This window comes from Bos javanicus, chromosome 13, assembly GCF_032452875.1.
Source record: "Bos javanicus breed banteng chromosome 13, ARS-OSU_banteng_1.0, whole genome shotgun sequence".
NCBI lineage: Eukaryota > Metazoa > Chordata > Mammalia > Artiodactyla > Bovidae > Bos > Bos javanicus.
The window spans coordinates 81,523,264-81,545,663 of NC_083880.1; the positions used below are offsets into that span (position 1 = coordinate 81,523,264).

At 47.6% G+C, this 22,400-nt stretch overlaps 1 protein-coding gene across 1 annotated transcript; it reads right to left on the reverse strand.

Annotated features, from left to right (window-relative positions):
* Positions 1–1,231: 1,231 nt before the first annotated feature.
* LOC133259923 (1,25-dihydroxyvitamin D(3) 24-hydroxylase, mitochondrial) lies at positions 1,232–22,400 on the reverse strand. The gene is made up of 11 exons (XM_061438011.1): positions 22,143–22,400; positions 21,734–21,924; positions 20,859–20,952; positions 18,062–18,158; positions 15,610–15,701; positions 14,523–14,634; positions 10,604–10,749; positions 6,197–6,363; positions 5,356–5,434; positions 4,681–4,878; positions 1,232–4,583 (listed from the first exon to the last, which is right to left on the reverse strand). The coding sequence occupies exons 1-11, from the start codon at positions 22,398–22,400 to the stop codon at positions 4,473–4,475; spliced, it is 1,545 nt and encodes a 514-aa protein (XP_061293995.1). The 3' UTR covers positions 1,232–4,472.

A 22,400-nucleotide genomic window follows, 5' to 3' on the forward strand; every position in this document is an offset into this window, starting at 1 on the left:
TGAGGGAGACGGAATAGCAACTGGAGGAGACATACGGATAAGCCACAGGCAACTGAGCGGCACGGATGGGTGGCGCCAGTCGCCACAGGCCTGAGCTGCGTTCACCTGGGCTGAGCACTGTGCCACCCCCGCCTGCCAGGCCTCGGAGAGGAGGCGGTGCGGCGTGCTCGAGGATGTCAGCAGGACGCGACGCCTTCAGGGACATGTGCCTACACTTACTGGTCCCCATGAAGTTCAGGAGCGTCACTAATATAATCAGTAAGAAAAAAGTTTTTGGTGTAAAGAACAAAGGTTCTTTAAACTCCGAGCATCAGTCCCCCCCACGTCTGTAAAGCAGGGGTAATATTAGCACATTCTTAAGAGTGGATGTGTTGGCTTCCCAGATGGCTCAGTGGTGAAGAATCCGCCTGTCTAGCAGGAGATGCAGGTTTGATCCCTGCGTCGGGAAGATCCCCTGGAGAAGGAAATGGCAACCCGCTCCAGTATCCTTGCCTGGAGAATCGCATGGACAGAGGAGCCTGGAAGGCTACAGTCCGAGCGGTCACAAGAGTCGGACAGGACGGAGCGACTACAGACAGTGAGTGTGTCCCTGGGGGTTATCATTCATGCAGGAGGACTTCCTCCAGGAAGCTGGGGCTGGGCTTGGATGATGAGTGTGCCGGAGGGAAGAAGGTGGAAGGGCAGCAGGTGTGAACCCAGCTGCAGAGCGCGTGTGAGGCCCAGGAGAAACCGGCTGAAGTCTGTGTCCCTGAGGTGGGCGCGGTGGGGAGGGCTCGGGGGGCATGGTGGGGAGGGCTTAGGGGTGCGGCGGGGACGGCTCGGAGGCCTGGGGGTCAGTGGCTGCACTCTACAAGACACTGAAGTCCAGCTTAAGGACTGGGGTCTTCATGGAAGAGCGATGGAATGCCAGCAAAGTAGGGCAGGGACTTGGGCCTGGGATTTGGAGAGACCATACACGGCCGGTAGACAGTCTGGAGGGAGGGGCATGGAGACTGGTTGGCGGTTTCTGTAGGGGCCCACCATGCAGGAGGCAGCGGTGCAGACAGAAGGAAATGGACTTGAAAACATATGTAAACAGCAAAAAATAGGAAAAGTATTCTGCCATTCAAATGAGCATCTTTTGGTAAAACTGCTATATTATTGTAATGTTACATTGTACAAAATTTTCGAGTGAGACAAAGTTTGAATGTTTAACTTTGGTTGTAAGACATGCAATGAAGGAGAAAACATCTTGTATTTTAAAGATTTTATTCTTTCAGAGAATTCAAAGAAGATATACAGAAGAAATCTGACAACACATGTGGATTTATAATTCTAAAAACTTTCACGACAGGAAGCTTATACCCATTTCAATGATATGTACATATTCGTTCATGTATGAAGATATAAATGTACACTTATGAAATAGTCTAAAGATGCAACTTAAAAAGGGAACTATTTATCAAATATACAGAAATATATGGTATGCTTTTAGGAAAAGTAGTAAAACAATGCACATAGATGATATGTAAACATACTTTTTAAGAAAGTTTTATAAGTATTGCTTAAATCTGTATGTATTTTCCATTTATGAAATCACAATTTCCCAAGGAGTTCAAATCACATACCATGAGTTACATAGTCTATAATGCATGCACACTTTACTACTGACCCATTCTACAGTTGGGAAAATTAAGGCAGGGAACCTCACCGAATATTTTTAAGCTGTGACTAAACTTTAGAACATTGTCCTAAATAAACTTCAGATCCTAAATAAAATAATATATACACATTTTTTAAAATGATGTAAGCAAATTGTCATTAGAACACACACACAATTTAAAAACTTGATCCACACCTTAATATCATAGATTACATAGACGCAATGTCATAATTACATAATTTCAGGATCCTTTAACACAAGGATGCACTGTTAAATCATTAACACATCCTTGAATAGGAATTTTGACTTCATTAAAGTTGTTCTTAACATAGAGATTTTCTCTAGTTTTTCAATGATGTTTCTATTTCAGAATAAGAAAAAAAAAGTTTTATAGGGACCAGATAATATGAACCAATATTTACTTTTGCTTCCATTATTACGCAGTATTTCCCCAAACGTTATATTAGAGTTACAATAAATGGATTGCCAATATCACCCTGAGCCACTGACAACCCAGCTCTAGGAGGTCTTTCACTGTGAAGTGTAAACTTTGAGAAGTGAAGATTCCATCGAGGAGTCTGACATGGCAGGGACAGCAACATGCAGTGACTCTGCCTAACAGAGAAGCACCCAGCTGCTCTGTCGTGTCACGGAAGATGCCAGACGAAACAGCAAGACGAGCAAGTCCGTGCAGCCAGGGCGTGCCGACATCAGCTACGGAAGTCACGTGTGTGCAGCGCGTGTTCCCTGTGGAGGGCCTGGTCTTCCAGCACTCGGTCCGCTTTCCCTGAGCCAGATGCAATCTTAACCCCATCAGCAGCACAGACAGTGCAGCTTCTGGGGCAACTGTGCAGAAGACGGAGTGTAAACATCTGAGCCTAAGTGTTCTTTACGTGTCGTTTCATGGTTTTCCACCTTTGCTTTTCAGTCGTGCAGAAGCCCAAAACTTCCTTCTTGCAGGAGGGTCAAAATTGCTGCTTTTGTCTTGATTAACAACAACAACAACAAAATCTGAAATATAAAGTCTACTCCAATTATACATCAGAGCAGTATAATTAAACAAAAGGGATGATTAGCAAAAATAAATGCTAAAACCAGTAAGTGCCCTGGGCTCGTCTGTTTTACCAGAGGAACCGTGCGTGGTGTCCAAGCTGAAGATGGGGAGTTTCACGATGAAGCTAGAATTCCTCCATGGTCCTACTTGATTCAGCTCTGCTTGTTGCCATGTTCAGAATGTGACAAATTGCCTAATGGTTCCAGACACCTGGGCATCCCAGGTGGCACAAGTGCTTAAGAAAAGAAACCTGTCTGCCAGTGCAGGAGATTCGATCCCGGGTGGGGAAGATCCCCTGGAGTAGGAAATGGCAACTCGTTTCAGTATTCTTGCCTAGAAAAATCCCACAGACAGAAGAGCCTGGTGGGCTACAGTCCATGGGGTTGCAAAGCCAGGCATGACTGAGCGCTTGTCAGCAGCAGGGTCAGACCCTTAGGGAGGAATTCGCTGGGCCTCATTCAGAGAGTTCATCTGAAATTGCACGTTTCCCAAATAATCCACCTATCAGCAAGTGAAGTGAAGTGAAGTGAAGTCACTCAGTCGTGTCCAACTCTTTGCGACCCCATGGACCGTAGCCCACCAGGCTCCTCTGTCCATGGGATTCTCCAGGCAAGAATACTGGAGTGGGTTGCCATTTCCTTCTCCAAGGGATCTTCCCGACCCAGGGATTGAATCGAGGTCTCCCGCATTGCAGGCAGACGCTTTAACCTCTGAGCCACCAGGGAAGCCCAAGTCCCCCCTCAACTTGCTCTTAACGAACAGCAACTAGCTCGAGGCAGGTTCTAGGTGGCGCTGTTGAAACGGCTGAGTGATTGAGGTTGAGTTTCACCACTGGCATCTCATTCTATAAAGCTGTTGGAGCTGTCGTATTTCCATATAAGCTGATATTGAGATTCCTCAGGTTAACTTTTTATCACTTTAATAGTTAAAAATTCATTTTACTGTGGATTAGGGGAAAATAAGTAGACTAAAAAACACCAATTCATCAAGGAAATTATCGCTTTGGAATAAGGCTGGCAAGAGCTGTGTTGGATTTCTGATCTACAGAAGGATAAAATCATAAACGCTATATCATAACACAAGTTTTAGTAACTTGTAATTCCTTTCATTAATTTTTTATGGCCACAGTAGAAAACCAATACAACCAGCCAACCCTACTCAGCGACCAGCTGTCTAAGGCTGTACCAAGGCGAGTTAAGTGCACGAGAGAGACTCTATGTCCGGCAAAGCCTTAAGAGGTTGCCAACTGGTCCTTTACTGGAAAAGTGTGTCCCCAACCCGATGTGAGCACGTGTGCTAAGTCACTTCAGTCGTGTCCGACTCTCTGACCCTGTGGACTGCAGCCCGCCAGGCTCCTCTGTCTGTGGGATTCTCCAGGCAAGAACACTGGAGTGGGTCTCCATGCCCTCCTCCAGGGGATCTTCCCCACCCAGGGATCGAATTTGTGTCTCTTACATCTCCTGCATTGGCAGGTGGGTTCTTCCCCGTGAGTGCCACCTGGGAAGTCCCATGCCCTGATATTCACATGCAAAAACCATGACCAGCAGCTTGAATTTTGGAGCGCTCGTGTGACGCTAGGCTCTGGGTTATGTATTTTGTGCTCATATCAACTTTCTGGATGGATACTATTTTGGTCCTCATGTAACAAATGAAAAAAGTAATTCAGGCAGAAAGGTTCAGTAACTGTTCGGGTCACTGGGTGAACCCACGTCCGGCTGACTGCGAGCGCGGCTCACCGCCTGGCCACCCTGCGCCCTGCTGCCCACCCGCGGCTTCTCATCGCTGGCAGAAGGCGACGGGCAGCTGCCGGCCGGGGACCAAGTTGCCCAAATGCAGCGTCTCCACAGGCTCGAGGTCTGTGGCCACGACGTCGTATTTGCGGACAATCTGAAACACAGGAGCACAGGAAAGTGGAGTTAGCCCCTCTGCTCCTGCCTCGAGGAAAGCCCAGTGCGCAGCCGCGGAAACGCCGCCAGGGTCTTACCCAGCAGAGCGCCAGGTGGAGCTGGAGTTCAGCTAACCGGCGACCAATGCACATTCTTTTCCCAACGCCGAATGGAAGATGGGCAAAAGGGCTGATCTTTTTCTTGTCCTGAAGCCACCGTTCAGGCCTAAACTGACTTGACTCCTCAAAGTTTTCTTCACTGGATCCCAACACATGGGTATTTAGAACCAGTACAGTCTACAATCACACAGAAACATAAAGCACTTAAACATCTCAATAGCAAGATTTACAAAAGCCATCACCTTACAAATGTGAAAGTAACCCCCAAATGTATAACAACAATGAATGCCAGCATGCAGTGAGTGCTGGAAAAGTGCCGGGTGGTAGAAATACTTCAAGAACCTTAAAACTTTGCATCTCATTTTCACAACCCCAGGTGGTGAGTCCTATTATTATTCCCATTTTGCAGATGAGAAAGCTGAGGCTCATGGAGGTTATGTAACCCGCTCAAGGCTCTACTTGCATCCAGGTCTCTCTGTCTCCATAACCCCTATTCCTAATACTAGACTACAGGACACATCAACTGTATACTGCAATCCCCATTTTTCTAAAAGAATGCTCTCCCAGTAGAAACGTTTCAGGAGGTCTGCAGGGCATTTGAAGAGGGTGTCTCTCAAAGCTCTGTAGGGTATAGATTATATACATTTTACCTACTCCTTTGGGTAAAGCATATTCCCCCAGAACCATTGCCTTGTCGAGCGTCCGAGTTGTAAATGGGACAGTTGGGTTAAGCCTGAAAACACAAAATCAGAGATGTCAAGGTGGGCACAGACCAAGTCTTAGCTCAAGGGAATTCGGAGTCTGGCTAAATAAACAATCACTGCCTAAGTTCTCATAAAGGGGACATGACTCCAACTCTTTACAAGCAGTTCTCTTTCTTCCCGGTATTTACACCTCTTGCTTTATTCCTTATTGTGTTGGTTAAACCCCCAGTGTAAGCTCACAGCTGTTGACAGTGATGGTCCCGTTTCACTCTGGACTTCAAATGTGCGCATTTACACGCCTCGCCGGCAAGCTTGCTGTTTGTCCCGGGTTTCTTCCACCTGCCCTTCATAAAGTTAAAGATATTTCCTTCGAATCCTAAGACTTTATGGGTTTCGTTTTCCAGAAAAAGAATCTTGAAAGACCATTTTATACAGAGGCTCAGAAACCAGCCTGTCTCTATGTCTTGTATAATAATACGGTTCCTCGCTGAGCTTTCATCTCGCTCCCTTCATTTGTGCCCCTAATCTTAATTATTGCTTATAGTGTCCATTCAAGTATTATTATTACTGATTTAAAGGGGGCAGACTCTGGGTTTCCAAGATTTAATAGAATTTGCCCAAATGATTTAAGGAATGAGTCATAGGACAGGAGTATGGTCCTGGAGGGTTTTTTTTATTTTTTTATTTTTTGGTAGCTTGCTAAATGTTTATGAATCAACTAAGGCGGGGATCCCTTATTATGTGTTGGAGAGAACAGCCGTCCGACATTCGTATTAGGCACGTGTTCTTACCTCATAGATTCTTTCAGACAGGCTTTTAAATATGGCATGTTCCTCAGATCCTCTGCCCGTGGCAACTGATTCTCAGGCAACACACTCTGAATTTCCTTAAAAAGCTTTTGTTGCACGTGGGGATTACGGGATAAATTGTAGAGAATCCACATTAAGCTGTTTGCCGTCTGAAAGCCAAATGGACATAAACTTGAGTTTTCTGTAAATAAACTGCCTTGAAGCCTGTATCAGCTGAAGCAAAGGTGGTGCCTATCACCTTGCCATGAAAACACATGAGTGATGCCTTTTCCCACGTTCTTCTTGGCTGTGTCTCAAACAAATACCATGTATGAAAAGTCAGATTCAGCTTATAAAACACATCCGTGAATAATAGCTTATTTCCTGAGGGAATGAGAGAGTTTTTTGAATAGACAGCTGCGTTAGGACATAAACTGTAGCTTGGTATAAAAACGGAACATAGATGAGGACATGTAAACTGCGAAATGCGAAGTTAGACAGGTGATTGTAATAACATCAACTTTCAGGTTGTTGTAAGTTTATCTTACAGAAAGTGTTACCATTGGGGGGAACTGGAGGAAGGATTAAGGAATCCTCTCTACTGTTGCTTAGAACTGTGTGTGAATCTACAGTTATCTCAAAATAAAATTTGTTAGTTGTTTAAGATAAATAATAATATAAAAATTGAGTGGGGAGAGACAGATGGAGATCCTAGGAATGTTACTAATAAAAATGGGGTTTTTAAAAATTTTTCAGTGCAAATGCACAAGAAACTGCATTTCTGGAATTTAAAAGAAAGCTTTTTTTTTTTTTTTTGCCACACCCTCAAAAGCTACCATAAAATAAAAAGGCATTATCTATACTCAGAGTTTCAGCCTCAAGCAAAGAGCCATGGTAGATGGCAGCCAATACCAAAATAAGAAATTCTAGCATCAAGTTGAGTATTTCAAGGAAGCAGCCACAATTCTGACAAAGACATTCATGGCCTTTTAAGTGGCATCCTTTATTTTCTTTCCAAAGGCAATGAGAAGAGAAAAAATACTGGCAGAAACAGTGTGTGCAGCTTTTAGCTTCATAATGCTCACCACTGGTAGTCTTACATGTTTGTTTTTGGGCCTATACTTGGCTGCTGCTGCGGCTGCTGCTAAGTTGCTTCAGTTGTGTCCGACTTTGTGCGACCCCACGGACTGCAGCCCACCAGGCTCCTCCATCCATGGGATTTTCCAGGCAAAAGTACTGGAGTGGGGTGCCATCGCTTTCTCCGTATTCTTGGCTAATTTAAGCCAAATATCCCCATAAAAATGGTTACTGTGTCCTCTCTCGGCAGACACAGAGACGCTTTAGCAAAGTGTCACTCACACAAATGAGCAAAGTGCAGGACAACTTGGAGCCGATGGTATTTATTATTTTTGGAAGAAGATGCCTCCAAGAAGCCTTCTTCATGTCAGAGGACTGGCAGCCTCAGCTGCAAATAAACTGTGGATGTCATTATTACAAGAGGCCGATTTTCAAAACAGGAAGAGGGCGTAGCCACCAAATTAGATACACTTTCAGATTTCTCTGATTTTCCAAATGCGACGTTCAGAATAGCCAGGACGGAAAAAGAAACAGATTGACCCATATCAGTGGGTCCCTTACCGCAAGTACCAGACAGAGTTCCCAAAAGGCAGATAACTGTAGCTTTCACCAGAGCCTTGAAGGACAGCCTGGCCTGTGGGGGTAACTGCAGAGGCCGGACGCAGGGCAAGCGGCCTCAGAAACCTCAGGGGCGCAAAGTATCCCGGCCTGACCTCCGCGGAGGACACCCGTCTCCTCGCTGGCCTTCCCACTTCTGCTCTCTCGGCGGGGTCCACTCCCCATCCGCCAGCTAGAGCCCACTCTTGCTGTTTTGCTAAGTCACGTCTGACTCTCTGTGACCCCGTGGACTGTAGCTCTTCTGTCCATGGCACTTCCCAGGCAAGAGTACTGGAGTGTGTTGCCATTTCCTCCTCCAGGGGATCTTCCCGTCCCAGGGATTGAACCTGCATCTTCTGAATGGGCAGGCAAGTTCTTTACCACTGAGCCACCAGGGAAGCCCAGAGACCACTTTACCAAACCTCACTTTGATCAAGTTACTCCCCTGTTTAAAATGCTCCAAGAGCTTTTCATCACAGGAGTAATAATCCAAATATCTTACCAAGTGAAAAGTATTAGTTGTTAAGTTGTGTCTGACTCTTTGGGACCCCATGGACTGTAGCCCACCAGGCTACTTTGTCCATGGGATTCTCCAGGCAAGAATACTGGAGTGGGTTCCATTTCCTTCTCCAGGGGATCTTCCCAACCCAGGGATCGAATCTGGGTCTCTCACATTGTAGGCAGATTCTTTACCATCTGAGCTGCCAGGGAAGCCCCACCTCCTAAGGCTCCTGGCTAACAGAGCCCATGGGCTTCTCCCAGACCAACTTGACTCCATGGGCTAGTTCTTCAGGCCACCCTCTTTCTGCCCCAGGCCCTTTGCATGTGCTGTTTCCTCCTCTTGAGTGCTCCTCCACCCGATCTTCCCTTGGCCGTCTCCTTCTCATCATTCCAGTGTCAGCGCCAGTATGACATCCTCAGAGAGGGACCACCTCCCCTGCCTCTCAGTGACTCACCCTGATGTATTGCTCCGGGGCCTGGGCCACTATCTGAAATGATGCATCTCAATGGTCGTTTACTTGTCTATTGCTGGTTCCCCAAGGCCACTGAAGTTCCGTGAGGGAAACTGGTTCTTCGTGGTCTCTCAAGTACCCGGAACAGTGCCTGACACATAGCAGATACTCAGTAGTTCCTAAATGTTTTCATTTATTGAACAAGTATTTACTGAACACCCACCTTGTGCCAACTTCTAGTCCACATCCTAGGAATACAGCAGGGGACAAAACGAAGTCATCCCTGCTATGTCATCACTGGGAACTCACATCCCAGATGGAAAAAGAAGAATAATGGGGGAAGCTTCACTGTTACCACTCTCAGGAGCCTCTCGGGGTAAGAGATTTAGTGGGAAAACGAGCTGAAGTTCCCACTTTTCACAGCCTTCTGGAGCATGGGGAGAAATGAGAAAACGAGCTGAAGTTCCCGCTTTTCAGTCTTCTGGAGCACGGGGAGAAATGAGAACCTTGCTGTTCCTTGATGTAGAAAACCCTACTTTTTTGCTCAGATCAGAAACACCACGGAACATGGAACAGAAGTGACCTGGTATGCATTTTTCTCAGAGACGACAGTTGTGTGAGGGGTGTTGGGCCATCGAGGAATATTAATATTATCACTCCAAAGATACTGCAACTCCCCTGAACACCTGCCAGTATTTGTGTTTGGAGTTTGGCTGTACTGTGTACCTACAAGGAACGTCAACCAGAGCGAGGACAGAATTTTGGCTTTTAAAATTGGCTGTCTCAGAGGTCCCTGGTGGTCCAGTGGTTAAGAATTTACCTGCTAGTGCCGGAGACACGGGTTTGACCCCTGGTCTGGGCAGATTCCACATGCCGAGGAGCAACTAGGCCCGTCTTCCACAACCACTGAGTCCCACGCACCGAGAGCCGGTGCTCCCCATCAAGAGACGCCGCCGCAGTGAGAAGCCCCCGCCCACAACCAGAGAAAAGCCGTCCGCAGCAGCAAAGACCCAGCACAGCCAAAAATACACGAGTAAGCGTATTTTTTAAAACTAATCAGTAAATAAAATAAGATTAGCTGCTTCACTGAAATTGAGATCAAGCTTTCCCAAGCTCCCTCTGTTGACAATTTTAAGTGGAAAAAAAATATTGGATTAGCAGAGAGTATTTCAGTATTTTTAGACTAAACAACCACCAGAGTGAGGCACTTTGGTAAGATGCAAAACTAAAATATATCCAATGTTTAAAAACCTAGATTACCTGCCTTGCTACAGCGTAGAATTTTACTGCTTCTGAATTCCTGTAGTACTTTGATATTTGTCATGACACTGATATTCTGCTCTGGATTTTTGTCCCTGCATGCATGCTCAGTTGCTTTCCTCGTGTCTGACTCTTTGTGACCCCATGGACTGTAGCCCGCCAGTCTCCTCTGTCCATGGGCTTCTCCAGGCAAGAATGCTGGAGGGGGTTGCCGTGCCCTCCTCCAGGGGATCTTCCCGACCCAGGGATCTAACCCGAGTCTCTTACATCTCCTGCATTGTCACCAGCATCACTTTCGAAGCCCTTTTTGTCTCTAAAGCACGTGAATTTTTCTATCACATTTACACACACAGGCTGTGCATGGGGTCTCCCACACGTTCGAGTAGACTTCTTATTTCTGCTAAGCTTTTAAAGCTCAGTGCGTCCTTGTGGAATGAGTGAATTGAATGACCATGTACCATTCATCATGGAAAAGATTTTACAGCCCATTGATTTAGTAAGCCCAAACCAGGCCCACCCTTACCGTCTCCACCGCAGCCAGCTGGAGCTCCGTCACGGCCGCGTACAACTCTTTCTTTGAAAGCTGATTGTGGTGATAAATGTCACAAAGGAAATCCATGCTGGGTTGCTCAGAATATTTCTCCAACCGGTTGTCCACACAAGATTTGACTATTGGAGGAGAGGAAAGGGGTGAAGAAATCAGCTGAAAGTCAGGATGAGGAAAAGAACAAAGCAGAACCCAGGATCAAATTCTCCCTGTAACGCCCAAAGGGCCTTTGCAGGCAATCTGACGGTTTGTTAGATAAGCTAATATTGCCTTGTTGCTAAGTCGCCAAGGACTGACCAATGCCTGCATGAGCACAAGAGTCCCCTGGGAATCCTCTTAAAATGCAAACTCTGATTCAGGAGTCCAGTGGGGGCCTGGAAGTCTGGTTTCCAGCAGGCTTCCCTGTGTTGCCGATGCTGGGTCTGGGGTCGTGTCTCGAGTAGGGAGCGCTGAGAGTTCAGGAGAGGTCATCATGAGACAGGGGTGGGGTTTGGGTCCGTCTTAGAATCAGAACCTGGACTCCCATCCAGACATGAGGCAGATGCGGTCACTGACACAGACGGGGGGCCCTGGCTCCCAGATCAACAGAGAGGAGAAGCCCCCACTCCCGCTGCCGAACAACAACGCACACACACAGAGCAGGGCCCACGCCGGCCGACACGAAGGCGAGCGCCTCTGCTGTTCGTACAGCACGTGCTAGGCACACATCTCCTTCCCTCATCCCATTACGGAAGCCACCATCGTCATAGTCATCACAGTGAGGATGGCAAAAACGGTAGCATCAATGAACGGCACGGCGCTTAGAGCTGGACCCTCCGGAGTCCTTCTGTCTGACTTCAGAGCCTGGCTTTGCCATCGCCTCGTAGACGATCTTGATAAGCATTAACTTCCTTGTGCCTCACTTTCGTCAGGGGTGTCCGATAAGAGGACCTGTCTTATAGGATTTCTGTGAGAATTAAATGAACGTGTGTGTATGTGTTAATGTGTGTATATGTGTATATGTATGTGTGTGAATGCATGTGTGCATGTGTGTGTGAATGTGTGTATATGTATGTATGAATGTGTGTGAATATGTGTAAATGTGTGTAATGTGTATGTGAATCTGTGTGTGTGTATGAATGCATGTGTGCATGTGTGTGTATGTGTAAATGTGTGTATGTATGTGTGAATGTGTGTCTGTGTGAATGTGTGTGTGTGTGTGTGATCATACAGTAATTCTTAGCACTGAATATTCCCTCCACACCGTACCAGAAGTAGCTCTGATGCACTGAGACACTGGGCTGCGCTGGGTCTCACATTCTTCTTATTAGACTTAAAACGGTGGCACTGAGACACACACTGCTACTGTGAACACTGTTGATGCTGCTGTGACCATCAGCCCATTTTAAAGACAAGATCTGATAGATGAGTGCCTGATGAACTATGGACGGAGGTTCGTGACACTGTACAGGAGACAGGGATCAAGACCATCCCCATTGAAAAGAAATGCAAACAAGCAAAATGGCTGTCTGAGGAAGCCTTACAAATAGCTGTGAAAAGAAGAGAAGTGAAAAGCAAAGGAGAAAAGGAAAGATATAAGCATCTGAATGCAGAGTTCCAAAGAATAGCAAGGAGAGATAAAAAAGCCTTCCTCAGCAATCAATGCAAAGAAATAGAGGAAAACAACAGAATGGGAAAGACTAGAGATCTCTTCAAGAAAATTAGAGATACCAAGGGAACATTTCATGCAAAGATGGGCTCGATAAAGGACAGAAATAGTATGGACCTAACAGAAGCAGAAGATACTAAGAAGAGGTGGCAAGAATACACAGAGGAACTGTACAAAAAAGATCTTCATGACCAAGATAATCACGATGGTGTGATCACTGACCTAGAGCCAGACATCCTGGAATGTGAAGTCAAGTGGGCCTTAGAAAGCATCACTATGAACAAAGTTAGTGGAGGTGATGGAATTCCAGTGGAGCTATTCCAAATCCTGAAAGATGATGCTGTGAACGTGCTGCACTCAATATGCCAGCAAATTTGGAAAACTCAGCAGTGGCCACAGGACTGGAAAAGGTCAGTTTTCATTCCAATCCCAAAGAAAGGCAATGCCAAAGAATGCTCAAACTACTGCACAATTGCACTCATCTCACATGCTAGTAAAGTAATGCTCAAAATTCTCCAAGCCAGGCTTCAGCAATATGTGAACCGTGAACTTCCAGATGTTCAAGCTGGTTTTAGAAAAGGCAGAGGAACCAGAGATCAAATTTCCAACATCTGCTGGATCATGGAAAAAGCAAGAGAGTTCCAGAAAAACATCTATTTCTGCTTTATTGACTATGTCAAAGCCTTTGACTGTGTGGATCACAATAAACTGTGGAAAATTCTTCAAGAGATGGGAATATCAGACCACCTGACCTGCCTCTTGAGAAACCTATATGCAGGTCAGGAAGCAACAGTTAGAACTGGACATGGAACAACAGACTGGTTCCAAATAGGAAAAGGAGTTCATCAAGGCTGTATATTGTCACCCTGTTTATTTAACTTGTATGCAGAGTACATCATGAGAAACGCTGGACTGGAAGAAACACAAGCTGGAATCAAGATTGCTGGGAGAAATATCAATAACCTCAGATATGCAGATGATACCACCCTTATGGCAGAAAGTGAAGAGGAACTGAAAAGCCTCTTGATGAAAGTGAAAGAGGGTGAAAAAGTTGGCTTAAAGCTCAACATTCAGAAAATGAAGATCATGGCATCTGGTCCCATCACTTCATGGCAAATAGATGGGGAAACAGTGGAAACAGTGACAGACTTTATTTTTTTGGGCTCCAAAATCACTGCAGATGGTGATTGCAGCCATGAAATTAAAGGATGCTTACTCCTTGGAAGGAAAGTTATGACCAACCTAGATAGCATATTAAAAAGCAGAGATATTATTTTGCCAACAAAGGTCCGCCTAGTCAAGGCTATGGTTTTTCCAGTGGTCATGTATGGATGTGAGAGTTGGACTGTGAAGAAAGCTGAGTGCCAAAGAATTGATGGTTTTGAACTGTGGTGTTGGAGAAGACTCTTGAGAGTCCCTTGGCCTGCAAGGAGAACCAACCAGTCCATCCTAAAGGAGACCAGTCCTGGATGTTCATTGGAAGGACTGATGCTGAAGCTGAAACTCCAGTACTTTGGCCACCTCATGAGAAGAGTTGACTCATTGGAAAAGACCCTGATGCTGGGAGGGATTGAGGGCAGGAGGAGAGGGGGACGACAGAGGATGAGATGGCTGGGTGGCATCACCGACTCGATGCACATGAGTTTGGGTGAACTCCGGGAGTTGGTGATGGACAGGGAGGCCTGGCGTGCTGCGATTCATGGGGTCGCAAAGGGTCGGACACGACTGAGCTGAACTGAAAGACAAGATAAGTGAGGGTGAAAAGCAGTCTGGACTTCCCTGGTGGCCCAGTGGCTAAGACTCCACGCTGCCAATGCAGGGGGCTTGGGTTCCGTCCCTGATCAGGGAACTAGATTCCACATGTCACAGCTAAGACCCAGTGCATCCAACTAAATAAATAAAAATCAATAAATATTAAGAAAAGATTTTTTTAAAGAAAAAAAGTGTATTTGGTGAAGCCACTATGCCCGATGACAGAGCTGGAACTTGAGCTCAGGAATCTTTGACTCTGAAACTCTTGCTTTTAATCACTCCTATTTCTCAAAAAAGACTACAGGAAACTACCTCCTGCCTTTCTCTTAGAATGTATCTGCACCAGGGCAATCCCCAGACTCAAGCACTTGCAAAGTCTGAAAGAATCACGAGGAGCGGCTCCAGCCATGGGCGGGGTGCTGAGCCCAGGACAGCCACCCAGACCTCCACAGCATCTCCGGAGCCAGGACTGCTGGGCCCCTGCGGCCGCCTTACCTGATCTGAAGATAGTGTCCCATGCCTGTGTGTGCGCCTGCCACACCCTGGTGTTGAGGCTCCTGTGCAGCTCAACCGGGGTGACCATCATCTTTCCAAACATGCTCATCATCTGTGGGGAACACAAATGCCTTTCAGCCCCCTGCTCTTAATCTCACAGACAACCTGCAGTCCACGAGAGAGGCGTCCTCAGCAGCCACATCCTCTGCTGCCCAAAGGCTGGCCTCCCAGGGATGCCCCGGGCTCTCAGCACCAGTCCCCACCTGCTAAAGACACATGAAAATCAGCTTTGGGATGCTTTCCCCCTGGATGGGGTTCATAAAAAATTTGATCTTACAGGAATTCCCTGGTGGTCGAGTGGTAGGACTTGGAGCTTACGGTGTGGTGGCCCAGGTTCAGTCCCTGCTCAGGGAACGAAGACCCCACAAACCACACAGGAGTCGAAAAAAATTGATCTTATGACCTAAATGTAAAAAAAGAAAACTATAACCCTCATATCCACTTCCACTTCCAACAGTTTCCAAACTTTAGTCATTCTTGACACTGGTTTCACAGTGTCTGCTGCCTCCATATACAACCTAAACAATCCAGAAAATTTTACCTGAAAATTTTCAGATTCTTTAAGATAGTAGTTAATCAACTGACCTTTAGTTGAAAATTCTACTTTCACCTTGCCTGCCAGTGATTTAACATGCTTCTTTATTACATGTGTATATATGCACACAGGCTTCCCTGGTGGCTCAGCGGTAAAGAATCCACCTGCCAAGGCAGGAGACATGGGTTCGATCCCTGGGTTGGGAAGATCCACTGGAGTAAGAAATGGCAACCCACTCCAGTATTCTTGCCTGGAAAATCCCATGGACAGAGGATCCTTGTGGGCTACAGTCCATGGGGTCTCGAAAGAGTCAGACACAACTTAGCAACTCAACAACAATGTATGCACATACATTCATGAAAATACATAACACACCTTAAAATGAACACTTAACTACTATAATAAAATATATGTGGGAAACATTGGGATGCACATTTGTTGGGTCCTGTAAACAATTAATAAGGAAACTGCTCTCCCCTAGGGGACACTTACTGTTTTGACGGCCATGATGAAGTTCAAAGCTTCCTCCCCTGCGTTCTTCTGAAGGAGCCCAAATCTCTTCTCATACAGCACAAGGCAGATGCCTATTATTTAAAGTAATCAACACTGTTACCCACTCACAGAGACACTGGAGTCTATGATTAGCTGGCTACCAAAGGATCAATCCCGTCTCCCATAAAAATGAGGTGTTTTCAAAGAACAGAAAGGCAGAGAGTCTAAGGCCAAGGGGCTTGATCACTCTCTTCTCTTCCTAGAAATTATCTCCAGCTCCAACAACTTGTCCTCTGCAGAACCTCCTGATCAGAAAAACCACTGTGAAGATACAACCATTTTTATACCTGAGTGAATCTCTCCTGCAATGTCTTGCTTTTCTCAGTTTACCCTTGACATCACATGCAGCAGACACTGCTAATAACTACCCCATGCTCATTCTTCCCTCCTTCTTCCCTAAGAGAACCCTGGTTTACTTTGCTTGTTGGTGTACACATCCTCAGGCAGTAAGCCAGCATTGATCTCAGACAACCCTGCTCCCCGACTCCCAGGCTTCCCGAGGCAGCCACAGCAGTCACGTGACCTGGGGCTGGCCACTGGGCCTCCCGGAGGCACTTTTGCTTTCTTGACAGAGGGGGAAGAGTACAGCCAGCTTAGCTCTTCCCTCTTCCCTTCCTGCCTTTGCCCAGAATGCAGAGGTGAGACCAGGAGAGAAGGGAGCCGTTCTGCAACCAGCTCAGAATGAATGAGAAGGAAGACGGAACAGACTTGGGTCCCAGTGACACCACTGAGTGCCAGCTGTGGACTGGCCTCCTCAGGGTTTCTCGTAATGTTGGACGATAATTTGTAAACCACCATGGTCAGGTTTTCCTTGACTTGCAAAGAAATGCATGCGATACGCCTTCATTTGGGTATTTCCAGTGGACCATTTCCAAAACATATGCTTCTCTCCTCTGTAATCATCCCCTCTCTTGACTTTTCTTTCCCTTAACACCTCCTGTGGATTTCTTATCGGCATAGAGCTTTCTTATGTGCTAAGATGACTGCCCGTGACTTTAAAGCAAGGTTTATCTGATCAGGGGGACAGGTCAAAACCAAAGCCTCTGAATGGGGCGTCCTCTCCAATTACGCGCATCGGCAGCCAAGAGTAAGGCTTCCAGCGACTTGGACCATGGCACCTTCCTGCTGAAAGCACTCTACGATCGCTCCCAGGGACTTTGGGGTCAAAACCACACCTGCATCCCCGGTTTATACAGGTGGCTGTGAGGGCCACTGCCTGCCCCCCATCCTCTGCTTTGCCATCCGCGTCCCTTGCAGGACATGCTTTGGTCACTCGGAACCCCTTTCTTTCTCCTCCTTTCTCCTTCCACCTGGAATATTCTTCCCTCCTTCACTTCCCCTGGGGCATTCCTGCTCATCCCAGGCCTCGGCTGAGACGGTCCCACTTCCGTGCAGCAGCCCTGACCACACTCAGCTGGGGACAGCCTCTGGGACCCTCCGCCAGCCCTGATCCCCTTCAGCCAAGTGCTCCCCGTTCCACTGAAGGCGCCTTGCTTCCCCCACTGTGTCCCCACCAGGAGGCGAGCACATCGAGGGAGGGCTTTACTTTTATCCCCAGTGTGGCCCTTAAAGTCAGTGACCAAGCTCCCTTCTGTTCAGAATGACGCATGGCTCCACATCTGACTCAAAGCAGAAGTTCTTTTCTTAAAAATGTATTTTATTTATTTGGCTCCACCAGATCTTAGTTGCTACGTATGCTCTTTTGCCGAACCCAGGTCCCCTGCATTGGGAGTGCGGGGTCTTAGCCACTGGACCACCAGGAAGGTCCTAAAGTAGAAGTTCTTTGGGGGGCTTTCAGGCTTAATCTCTCTCAGCTCCTCTCCCCATCCCCCATCATCCACTCCAGCCAGCACCCTCAGAAGTTCCTCAGAGACACGGCTCATGCTTCCACCCCAGAGCCTTTGCACTTTCTGACTCCACAGTTGGAACAGTCTCTCCACAGACCCCCTGATGGCGTGCTGCTCATCTCCCCTCAGGCCTCACCTCAAATGTCTCCTTACCAAGCAGGCCTGCCTCACCCAGGAAGCTGTGTTCTTTCTGACTCCCTTATTTCTTGACAGAGTACACACTAAAATACGTGTACTAGTTGGCTGTCACCGCTTTTAAAATCTGAGTTCCACGTGAGCAAGGATGTAGCCTGTTCTGTTCACTGCCGTGTCTGCAGTGCAGCGCCTGGCACTTCAGCAGGCATTGAATGAACGTTTGTTGAACGGCTACATAAACGATCCAGGGGGCATAGTGCCCTGAAGTGCCTGAAAGCATTCAGAGGGCTGCTACGGCCTTGCCTAGTCAGCAACAGGGTATGATCACAGGAGAGTGGCCAACGGACCCACCTTTGTCCTCAAAGTCACTTGCAAAATCAAACAGACAAGATCTGAAGAAGACAACTTACTTTCAAAAGACCATTTGTTCAGCTCCGTGTATAAGTCTTCAATGCGGCCTCTCTCATCACAGAGCTCATCTATTCTACCCATGAAATCAGCCAAGACCTTAAAAGAAAGAAATCACCAAAAACACATTTCAGTCACTGAAGGGAAACAGAAGTTTCAGCTTCAGTAAGCTAGATTTGGGTTTTGTGACCTTGTATATTCACTGCTCATAATGTTATTCATTCTGAATCATCACTAATTATATATTCTCCTTGAGAGCTCACCTCCTGCCCCAACACCCTTGTACTGGGTTATTTCTTGAGCTTTCCCTGAAGCCTTCCTGGAGCTTAAGTTTCAGCGTTTGATCTAAATTTAAGAAAAGGAAAACATTTATTCTAATCAGAATGGAAAATAAACCATGAAGGAGGAACTGGCCAGTGTGTCTGTGGGCACAGCATCTCAAGGGCTCTGGCTGCCCTGAGGCTGGCCACTTCCAGAGGTGGGCACACAAACGTGTCCTTGCTGATTGGCGTTGTATTAAGCACATTAGGCTTAGAGCCAGGAAATCCGATAATTCTGGACGAAGTACCATCACTAAACAGCTCTGTCACCTTGGCAGGTCGTGGAAGGTCCCTAAATGCCAGTGTCCACAGTCGGGGTTTTAGATAACTAGTGCTTTGCGTCTAATGAGGCTTGTATGGAGCCAAGCAGTCCAGAGTGTATTATCTTAGCTGATCCTCAAACGGCGTCATGATGTAGAAAGTACTGCCATTACTCCCATTTCCTAGCTGACAGGTGAGAAGACTGAGGCTTAGAAAGTGACCAAGGCGCTCTCCCCTGGACACATAAAGTGGCCATGTTGGGGTCTGGAGTAGGGTAAGCTCTTGGTGCTGCTGAGTCAGTAAGTTTTGTCTGACTCTCGAGACCCCATGGACTATAGCCCACCAGACTCTTCTGTCAATGGGGCTTTCAGGTAAGAATACGGGAGTGGGTTAGGGGGCTTCCCTGGTGGCTCAGACAGTAACGAATATTGCAGTGGGTTGCTATTTCCTTCTCCAGGTGTCTTCCCAACCCAGGGATTGAATCCACACCTCCTGTATTGGCAGGTGGATTTATCACTGAGCCACCAGGGAAGCCCTGAAATGGGGTGCAAGTGACTAAAAAACCCACAGACGAAACTAATAGGCATGTTGTGGTAGCCCACGGCACATTAAAAACTACTTTGAATTTGCTCCCATCAAAAAATCCAGAGAGTTCATGTGAACATATTAATTTTCACTAGTCATCAAAGGGGCTTCCCTGGTAGCTCAGCCAGTAAAGAATCTGCCTCCAATGCAGGAGACCCTGGTTCAATTCCTGGATCAGGAAGATCCCCTGGAGAAGGGATAGGCTACCCATTCCAGTATTCTTGGGCTTCCCTGGTGGCTCAGGCGTAAAGAATCCACCTGCAATGCAGGAGATCTGGGTTCGATCCCTGAGTTGGGAAGATCCCCTGGAGAAGGGAAAGACTACCCACTCCAGTAGCCTGGCCTGGAGAATTCCATGGACTGTACAGTCTACACGATCGCAAAGAGTAGGACACGACTGAGAAACTTTCACTTCACTTCACTTGAGTCCTCAAAGAATAATAATAATGAACAACTCTGGTGACACTCGGTCTACATTTCCATGTGGCAGGGATTTGCCGGAGCTGGAGCAGCTGTCTCCTCTAGGAAGGGCGTGTACTATTCCATTTGCTAACAGCCCTACTGGGCCTGCCTTACACATTTATATTAACCACGTGGTTCCTGGAAGCTTTTAAATTTGTAACCTTTCACCTATATGATCCTGTGTGGGTTCAGTTCAAAATAAATACCCAGAGTGGACAGGAGTAAAAAGAGTTCTCTATCTGCTTAAATCCTTTCCCCTTTGGCTTCCTGTTGGCTAAAGGATAACGCCTAAATACCTTAGCATGGCATTAAAAAATACCTTAAAAATATTGTTAAGACCTGCCCTCTGCCCAGTATCACTTCAGAGAAAGCTTCATTTCAGCTGCCCTAAATGTACTATTCTCTGAACATACCATCTCATGCCTCCATATTGTCAGCAGGCTATTCTCTCTGCCTGAATGCCCTTCTCCACCTTCTCTGGCTTGCAGACTCTTACTCATCCTGCAAAACCCAGCTCAAATGTCACTACCTAGGAATTTTATAGCATCATCTCATTTAATCCTCACAGAAACCTATGGGGGTTTCCCAGATGGTGCTAGCAGTAAATGCAAGAGACTGCCAATGCAGGAAACCTAAGAGACACAGATTTAATCCCTGGATCAGGAAGATCCCCTGGATGAGGCTACAACAATGCACTCCAGTCCTCCTGCCAGAAAATCCCATGCATGGACAGAGGCGCCTGGCAGGCCACAGGCCACAGGTCATACAGAGTTGGACACGACTAAAGTGATTTAGCATGCATGCCCAGAAATCTATGGAGTGGAAATTGTGAACTCCTAGTTTATAGACTGGGAAACTGAGGAAGTTAAATGGTACAGTCAGGTTGCATAGCTGGGGTGGGGGTGCAGAACTGACTTTCAAATCTAAGACTGTGGAATGTCGAAGTCAATGCTCCTAACTGCTGTGCCACCAAGACACGACTTTAAAAGACAGGTGAGAAGAATTAAAGTTCTGGAGGTGGAGGAAGTGACGAGGAATGAGGAGGAAAGAAGAGTCCTGATACATCCAGATTGCCTGCTTTTTCCTTTGCGCTGTGTGGCTGTGGCTTGAAGCTCCACTAACGTTCCCCCATCCCCAGGAAAACCAGGAAAGGGAGCCCCAGTCTGCAAACCTTGTTGATTTTGTCGTCCAGCTTCATAATTTCCACCGGTTTCATTAGTTTCTTTTGAAAGGCACTTCTGACCCTCTGCCAGTCTTCCCCTTCCCTGGGAGAGAAGCAGAATTATATTTAGAGCAAATTGAAAGGAAAAGAATGAAGAAGCGGACATCCCTCCAGCTCTGTAAGTGCATTAACTATATAATCAAATGAACACAGAATCGTGCCAAGCAATAGCCAGAGAATATTAGCATTGGAATATTGGGGGCTGGTCTGACAATACAATGAATAAGCTCCTTTCCTCTGAGGCAAAGATCACGCCAGAAAGATGAAGCCAGGGCTTCTGGGGTGCCCTTGCTGGGGTTGAACTGGAAGGCCAGTGGCTTCAATTCCCAGCAGTAAGAGCGGGCGCATGAACTCACCACACCAGCAACGCAGAACTGTGTGAGGGAAAATTCTGTCATCTTTCAATCCATTGAATTGGGTTGAAAGCCACATGCACCGAACGCCTCAGATTTACAAACTAACTTCTGGCCTTTGAGCTAGAGGGTCACGGAATTTCAAGGGATACTTTGTATAACCTGATTGCCTGGCAGGCTGACTTGACAGTCTCCTCCTGCCCAGGGTCCAAACATCACAATCTTCATATCTTTCTGGCGTTTCTTTGCGGGAAAGGGCTGGCGCAGCCCACTTGTCAGAAAGAACACAAGAGTCCTGTGCATAGCACGGCTGTCCTTCAACCCATTCCAGTCCACGCCAGAGCCCGCGACAGCAGCAGGTAGGGGCTTCCGTGTTCTCGCTGCAGCAGGCGGGTCCAGCCCCAGGGAACCCTAACTCCCGTGCCTTCCCAGCTTCCAGCCGCCAGCCCCCATCCTGCGTCTCGAACTCACAGGATCAGCAGCCCGTAGCCCTCCTCGCGATAGTCGCGATAGGCCTTCCAAGGTTTGATCTCCAGCCTCTGGGGGTGCGCGCTCTCGGTGCGATACAGCGCTTCCAGCAGGCACGGCGAGCCCAGGTGCACCGAGTCGAAGGAACCCAACTTCATGCGGAAAATCTTGCCGTACTTCTTGTGGTACTCGACCTGCAGGGGCCGGGCGGGGCGCGAAGTCAGCGCGCATCCCGAGCAGTCCCTGGAGCGCTTGGCCCTCCTCGCACCTCCCTCCTCTCTGGGACCGCGGACCGCTGCAGCCGGGACAGCCGCGCGCACCGCACCGCACGCTCCACGCCGCGCGCCTCGGCGAGGGTTTGGAGAGCGAGGCGGGGAGAAGAGAGGGCACTGGGGCGCGACGGGGCACTTACCAGCGTGTCGTGCTGTTTCTTGAGGCCTCCTTTCCAGAGGATCTCCAGCAGGCTGCCCAGCAGTGGCCACTTGGTGGGACCGGGCAGGGTGGCCGCGTCCTGCGCTTCGCCCGGTTCCATCACGGGGCAGAGGGGCACCTCCCTCGGCCGACGGGGCGAGCACGCCGTCGATGTCACGCGTCTGGGTGGCTGCCCCAGGCTGCGAAGCTGCTGCAGGAAGGCGGCAAGGGAGCGGCTCTTGCTAATGGGTGAGCTCAT

What these genes read in the sequence shown, in the direction of transcription:
- LOC133259923 (XM_061438011.1), bottom strand. Translation starts at nt 22,400, where the DNA reads ATGAGCTCACCCATTAGCAAGAGCCGCTCCCTTGCCGCCTTCCTGCAG. An exon ending in TGGACGACAAAATCAACAAG is followed by an intron (nt 18,159 to 20,858) that starts GTTTGCAGACTG and finishes CTTTCTTTTAAG; the next exon opens with GTCTTGGCTGATTTCATGGG. An exon ending in TCCACCTGGCGCTCTGCTGG is followed by an intron (nt 4,584 to 4,680) that starts GTAAGACCCTGG and finishes CCTGTGTTTCAG; the next exon opens with ATTGTCCGCAAATACGACGT.